Below are 7,486 nucleotides of genomic sequence, written 5' to 3'. Positions count from 1 at the left end.
TTAACATTGCGGCGGGTGGAGCTTCATGCTGCACCCGCAGCAATGTTAAAAAAGCATGCACAGCATTTGCGTGCACAAAGCGGCAGGCACCGCGCGGTGCCTGCTGCATTGTGCACGCAAATGCAGGGGGTACCATAGGTACCCCCCATGTGCACCCCCCCACCCCCCACTACACCTAGGGGGCCCGCAACAGGCCCCCGCAGTGAAGTTACACATGCTTTTCCACGGCGGAAAAGCCGCCGCGGAAAAGCATGTTCCCAAGCACATCCTAATCTGGCTGAAGTGTCTGAGAGACACCGTCACCACTTTAGTGCTTTTCCGCCGCGGTTGTAAGCCAGCCGCGGCGGAAAAGCTGCGGACCTAAACCATGACCCACCAGCCATCCTAATGTGGCGGTGGGTCCTGGTGGGTCCGCAGAGGATTTTCCGCATCCTCCGGGCCGGCGGTGGCTTCCGCCGGCTCGGAGGATGCGGAAAATCCTCCATCGTAATGACCCCCTAAGTTTGAGGCGTTCGAGTAGCATCTCGTGGTTGACAGTGTTGAAGGCCGAGGATAGATCAAGGAGGATTAGGAGACAAGTTTTTTCTTGGTGCCAGGGCTTGAAGGAGCATCCATTGACAATGTGGAGCATGGTGGTTTCAGCGCTATGTCCCGGTCGAAAGCCGACCGGGACATAGCACTGTTTTCCACATGGGCACTTTATTCCATGGATGACGTTTTTTGTGTCACATGTACCAGAGTGTTTTAAAGTGATTTTCTGAACTGTCATTGGGTGAGTAAATATTTGACCTTGCATAACGTTATTGCAGTGGGTGCAGTTTTCACATTTTTGCATTCCCTTAAATATTTCTTGTTGGTTTTCCCGATCTTGAATTGTAATAAGCTTTTTTATGTTTCTTGATCTGGTATAGGCCAAGGTTATGTGTTCTGAAAAAAGAGGCTTAAGATCAGATTCTTGAGTGATTAGTGACCAGTGTTTTTTCATTATTTTAGCGATTTGTTTAGATTTTGTTGAATATTTCAGTACACATACTATGGGTTTAGAGTCTGAGTTGTCTTTGCTTTTTAGTAAGGATTCTCTGTTCATGGCCATGACCTTCTTCTTGGATTCCTCTAATATTTCTCTGGGGTATCCTCGTTTCAAATATTTTTGGATTTGGTTGTCGATAGTGGTTGTTGCATCTTCAGGGTTTGAAGTAATTCTCTTTTGTCGTATGAATTGTGACAGTGGTAAATGTTTTTTAAGGGGGTAGTGATGAAAGCTTTCAAAATGTAAGCAGCTTTTACCGATCTGTACTTTTGCGGAACACTTGGTTTTGATTTTATTATTTTCAATGGTTACCAAGACGTCTAAAAAAGGTAATTGATGTTTATCAATTTGGTGAGTAAATTTAATCTGTTCATGTCTTGTGTTTAGTATTTCAATGTTTTTTACAAGTTATTTTTTGTCGCCTTTCCACATTATTAAGATGTCATCTATATATCTTTTAAATAGAATCACTCCGTCTTGCCAGTCGGGATTATTGATATAATCCATTTCAAATTTCGCCATAAAGATAGTAGTGTACGAGGGCGCCCCCGTAAATCCCATGGACGTGCCACTGCATTGTTCAAAGAATTTTTCTTTCCATTGTAGATACTACAACACCCTTCCATGGAAAATAACAGCAGTAGGGACTTAAAATAAAAAAATACTAATAGGGCATAATGTTCAATGAAATTAAATTGTAATATTTTCACATCATATAATTTAATAACCTGTAGCTCATTAAATATTTTATAATTAATTATACATATGTACTATGTTAATATATGTTAAACATTAATTTATATTTATTTATATTTTGATCAATTTTAAATAACTTTATTTACTTTAATATTATTTCCTCGGGTTTTATTTACCTCCATTTGGAAAGGATAAAAGAAGAGCACATTTAAACAAGCATTTACAATGCAATGGTCTCGACATTATTAAAGGTAGAGCTATTGGCATTGCTCATGACATTTTTTTTTTTTAAAACATAAATAAATGGTATTGTTATTTACAATGGCAATAGGTGAGCATTAGAGTAGTAGAGACTATTCGCGGACACAGAGCCACACACACACACACACACACACACACAGATAGAGCCGTGGAACATGCAACAATTTCATTTTGCATTTTCACTGTTAGGGCTACGTCAGGTTCTATGAAAAAAAGCTTAAGTACAGTGATGTGCTAATTCTGCATCTATATAAGAAGCAAAATGCCAGTTTAAAAGATATCACCCTGCGAGACCGTATGATCGAATTCATTGATATGGTTCAATGCATTTGAAGGTAATTACAACACCTTTCGGGAAGTTGTCTACTGGTGCTTCAGAATGATTTTAATCACGTTAGTATTGTTTTCCTCTGAACCGGATGTGGGGTCACTTCTCTCCATGGGTGGCAGGCTAGCTTGACAGGTAGGCGTGGCTTCCGGGGTTGATTGACGTCTTCTCCTTTGCACGTGCTAATGGCGCTGGGGGTCCAGCCTCCGCTGAGCTAGAATACAGTGGTCAGCCAAACAGAATCGAACAAAGGTAATCGTCCTAACGGAATCGTAGTGACTCACACACTGATTGGAATGCTCAACGGAAAACCGGAAATACCGTTTAGTTCTCACAGGGAAAAGAAAGCTATTGTGAGAGGTCCTTAGGAATTTCTTGCCCCTGTCCCAATAAAATAGAAACGAATAATGCATTGAGGAATTCTTTCACGCCAACGCCTACTCACCTTCGCAGGTTGAGCAGAGCCATCCACCCAGGCACGAGCACATAGGGTCGTACCAATTCACAACACATGGTACATGTCCAAGTACATGCTTCAAAAGCAGTGCGTCTCCCATCTGAGTTGTGACAGCAGGTACAGCCCAATCACATCCTTCCTCAGCCCAGTGGAGTACTCAATGAATGCTCAGTGGGCGTGTCCTGCAGCCTCCTGAAGTGTTTGACTACTTTAGCTCTCTCTGTCCCCTCATGTTGGTTCCATTTTAGCACCGAAAAGCGTTAGTCAATTAACCGCTGTTAGTAATATCAGATTTTTCATCATCCATATGCTTTATATACGGATGGCAATCCTTTTTGATAGTTTTGTCTTCTATGATTGAAATATATCGAATAAAGACTAATTAAAGTGAAATTAAAGTGTTTTGTAATAAATCTGGCAAAGCCAGTGAGACTATTTGTAATGCCATTCATTGCATTTGTGCATGCAAAGCATGTAAAAAGCACTTGTGAATGCATCTGCCTGCATGCATGGGAACCTGAGGCTTATAACCAGATCTATTGGCCTTGCCAGTGCTTGTTTAATCTCAGATTTGGCTGAAAGAATGCGTTTCGTAGAAAGATACATTGAGCAATTTAATAAAATTCGAGAAAGTGACGTGGCGGCATCTTCTCGTTCAGCCTGCCTCAAACTACCGCCCATGTCTTTGGAAAACATATTTTGCGAGAGTGCTCCTCGCATGGGCTGAGAGCTGTGAAAACGTGGCGCGGTCGCGATCTACGCCTGAGACCGTGCTGGGGCTCAAAAACAATGTGGAAATCCCCTATGCAAGGAGGTGCCCACCCCATGGCAATACACAAGGGACGTGGAAAAACCCTATGCAAGGAGGTGCCCACCCCAAGGCAATACACAAGGGACGTGGAAAAACCCTATGCAAGGAGGTGCCCCCCCCATGGTAATACACAGGGGACGTAAAAAAAACCTATACAAGGAGGTGCCCACCCCAAGGCAATACAAAGGGGACGTACAAAAACCCTATGCAAGGAGGTGCCCACCCCATGGTAATACACAGGGGACTGTGGAAACCCCTATGCAAGGAGGTGCCCACCCCAATGCAATACAAAGGGGACGTAAAAAAACCCTATGCAAGGAGGCGCCCACCCCATGGCAATGCATAGGGGCTGCAGGTAGCGAAGCCAGTGTCCGATCACCATAAGGCCCCGTCTCCCGACCAAACACCAAGGTGCAGCTGTCTCTGCAGACGGAGGTCTAAGCGTCATCTTGAAAGTGGCCATGGGTCCAGTTAAAGGTGGCCGCTAATATCGCCATTACGGTAATGCGCCTCTATTACCAGACCCGCTATTACCGTGTGTGGGACGAGCCAGGGAAATGGGGACTCTGAAAACTGCAGAGATGGGGTGGAAGATCATTGGATGCCCTCGTGTTCTTTATGCTTAGCTCAGCTGATGGCCTCAGACCCCAAGAGGCCACGGAGCCCAGTACCCCAGCTCCAGACGCTAAACGCTTCAGCAAGTACCGGAACCTCAGACACATGCAGCACGTGATTAAAAGAGGGGGGTTGAACACTACAACCACATCATTATGTTCAGTCCGCACATAGGAGACCGCAGGCCAAGACTACATCAGTGTCGGCGTCCTGCTATAGTGTCGGCATGGCTGGTTCCAAGCCAAGCTGGAACCAGCCATGCCGACACTATAGCAGGACGCCGCTAAATACAGTATTACAACGAACATGAACTGAGAAGACAACAACGTGGCCTGTTTGAATCACTTTGGGTACTAACAACCATAATTATTGGGAACGCGGAAATACACGAGTGAAGACATATACTGTGTTGATACAAGACAAACGTACAACTAATGAAAGAAACAGGACTGACCAAGAATTTGAATTGAAAACAGGAGAGCTTCACTTAGTGCCCTGAAGAAACTCCTTGGTGGGAGTGAAACGCGTTGGCTGAACTCGTTGTATTTGTATTCTAATGGATAAATAAAGAACTTTTCTATATAAATTATCTTTAAAAAAAACAATATAGGGCCATTTGTTGGTGAAACCCAAATTGTGATTCCTTAATAGCGATTTTTACCGAATCGCTATTAAGAACTCGTAATTCCCGATGTAGCAAAAAATCGCTAAAAGATAGCGATTCGGTAATATCCGCTTAAATAAATACAGAATCCCTATTACTGAATCGGCATTAGCGAATACACATTACAAAATTGGTATTTAGCGAATGCGGTATTTCAGAAAATCGCAAATCAGTGAATCAGCCAATCCTGTGCTTCCTGATGACCTCAAACCAGGAAGTGGCCACACCCATGCAGTTACACTGATCCTGAAGCTGTGGGAGAGGCAGGGAGAAGATGCAAAACCCCAGGAGCTGCACAGCAACCACCTTGCAGACACACCAATAATACCATGGACACACAGGAGAAGGGAAAGGATGGCGGAGAGAGGAAGAGAAAACACACGTTCAGTGAGAGGGAGTTGGAGGTACTGATTGTGGAGGTAGTGAAGGATCATGACCAGCTGTTTGGAAAAAAATCACTGCACGTTCCTGAATCGCAAAAAAGAAAAATATGGCTTGTAATCCAGCAGAAATTAAATTCCATCGGCGTCACCCAGCGCTCAATAGAGGATCTTAAGAAGCGCTAGTGCGACCTTCACAAACGTACCAAAAGAGAGGGTGGCTGACAGGCTCAAACAATCCAGAAAGACAGGCGGGGACATCAACTGCGCCTGCACCGACTCCCTTGGAACAAATGGTGGAGTCCCCCCTCAAACCGGAGAGCGTGAGTGGCATTGGAGACTAAGTCAGCTCAGCCACAAGAGCCAACAGACAAGGCAAGATGCATGCAAAGCATACTGTGTCACCCTCCCTAACCCCAATCCCCAATTACCCGGCAAGAATCCCACTCCAGTCCATGGTCTGCCAATAATCTGCCAATAATCAGCAAAACATCATTGGAGATGTAGTCACTATCAACTAATAGCATAGCAGTCAATCCACTGAACCCAAATGCATGTCACACACATCAGCAAATAAGCAAGCGGGGGACAGGCAGTTAGATTGCAAGTCATTAAATTTATTGTAAGGCAAATGCTGCTAGACAAGTGAGTAAATGGACATTCTGTATCCACAGGCGAGCCATTATGCCAGGCTGCAGAAGGGGAGACAGAAGAGGCACCCAGGGAACCCAACTCACTGGATGAGAATGTCCTGTCACCTGCTGAGGTCACACCAGCAGGTGACAGGTGGTGTGCTGTCCTATTGCCTGACTTAAGGTCAATAAAACACCGTAACGCTATTGCAGTTACTCGCTTTGTCTCATTACTTGCTCAGAAATAGTTGTGTGTGATCTCAGCCCGTCAGTGTCTCCCATCTGGTGCTGCTGCACCTGCAGCACTGTGCTGTGGCCAATCCTCTCCCTCATCCTCTGATTCAGTGAGTTCCGCAGGTGTTCCTTTCTTTGTAGCCAGGTTACGCAGCTTGACACATGTTGCTATCACTTTGCAGCAGGTCAGAGACTGGTACTGCCTTGCACCTCCACTTTTGTGGAGGCAGTGGAACCTGCTTTTCAGGAGTCTGAATGTATGCTCCACCACATTCTGCGTAGATTTATGTCTAACATAAAATCTCCTTTCACTTGGGGTAGATGGGTTGAGGTATGGAGTCAGGATAAATGCTTGCACCGCATATGCGCTGTCACCTAGGTGTTAAAGGAAGAAGGATTATTCACAGTCAACAATAGATACATCAAAGGTATACATCAGGGTGTGTCACATTGATTTACCTAGCAGATATTCTTCTCCAAATTCACCCCCAGCGAGATGGGTATAGATTCCACTGTTCGGTAAGATGTAGGAATCATGCGTGCTCCCTGGAAATTTTTCAACGATGTTGGTAATGATGTGAGACCCATCACATATGACCTGTATCTTGGAATGTGTTAATTTATGGTAGATGTACTCCTTAGCAGAGGGTGGGGCAGATTGGTATATGTGTCCCGTCAATGCACCTTATTACATGTGGGAACTGGGCCTTCTGATAAAAGTCCATGTTTGTCTTGTGCAGTTCCACCTGTGTGCTGGGGAACCGGATATAGTGGTGCATCCTTGGCATCATGGCATCCAGGAATTTGTTGAAAAAGCGCGACAGGCAACTTTGTGAGACACCACCAGCCACAGCTATTACCCCCTAGAAACTGCTGGATGCTAGTAGGTGCAGGCAACAGAGGACCTGTACATATGGAGATATTGGGTGCGCCCTTGGTGTCTGGTGTTCCAGGAGTGGGTGCAGGTCACTTAGCGGGTCCAGGATTGTGGTTGGGTGAAGCCTGTACCTCTCATGGATTTCTGCCTCTGTGAGTTGGAATAGTGAGATTGCTCGGTCTGTATACGCGTTCCTGTCGTCTCCAGATCCTTTGAGCTGCAGCTTGTATCCGTATCCGCCTTGCAATGACATAGAGGGCCGCCATTGTGTTCACGCAGATGCATTCTGGGGCTGTTTTTATGCTGTGCACCTGGTTACCACCTGCTTAGAGTTAGTGGTAATTTGCGACTCTTATTTAGCAATTTTTGATGGAATCGGCATTAGCGATTTTATGTACTTTGTTTTGCGACTTTATTTAGCGATTCGGTAAATAGTGAGTCGTGTGGCATATTCGCTAAATAAGGAATCGCTATGTCTTTTCCATTGGTTTTAGCGAATCT

General features: G+C 44.9%; 1 protein-coding gene across 1 annotated transcript in view; it reads right to left on the bottom strand.

The window, feature by feature from the left end:
* Positions 1 to 7,486, bottom strand: part of IRF6 (interferon regulatory factor 6) — a 119,593-nt gene that overhangs the window by 105,242 nt on the left and 6,865 nt on the right. Inside the window, exon 2 of the mRNA XM_086919685.1 lies at positions 6,172 to 6,483. Coding sequence (XP_086775811.1) covers positions 6,172 to 6,483 — 312 coding nt within the window. The remainder of the gene's footprint in view (positions 1 to 6,171; positions 6,484 to 7,486) is intronic.

Source organism: Lissotriton vulgaris, chromosome 5 (genome assembly GCF_964263255.1).
Source record: "Lissotriton vulgaris chromosome 5, aLisVul1.2, whole genome shotgun sequence".
Lineage (NCBI taxonomy): Eukaryota > Metazoa > Chordata > Amphibia > Caudata > Salamandridae > Lissotriton > Lissotriton vulgaris.
Note: the sequence above shows the minus strand (reverse complement) of the source record. Positions and strands in the feature narration are given on the sequence as shown.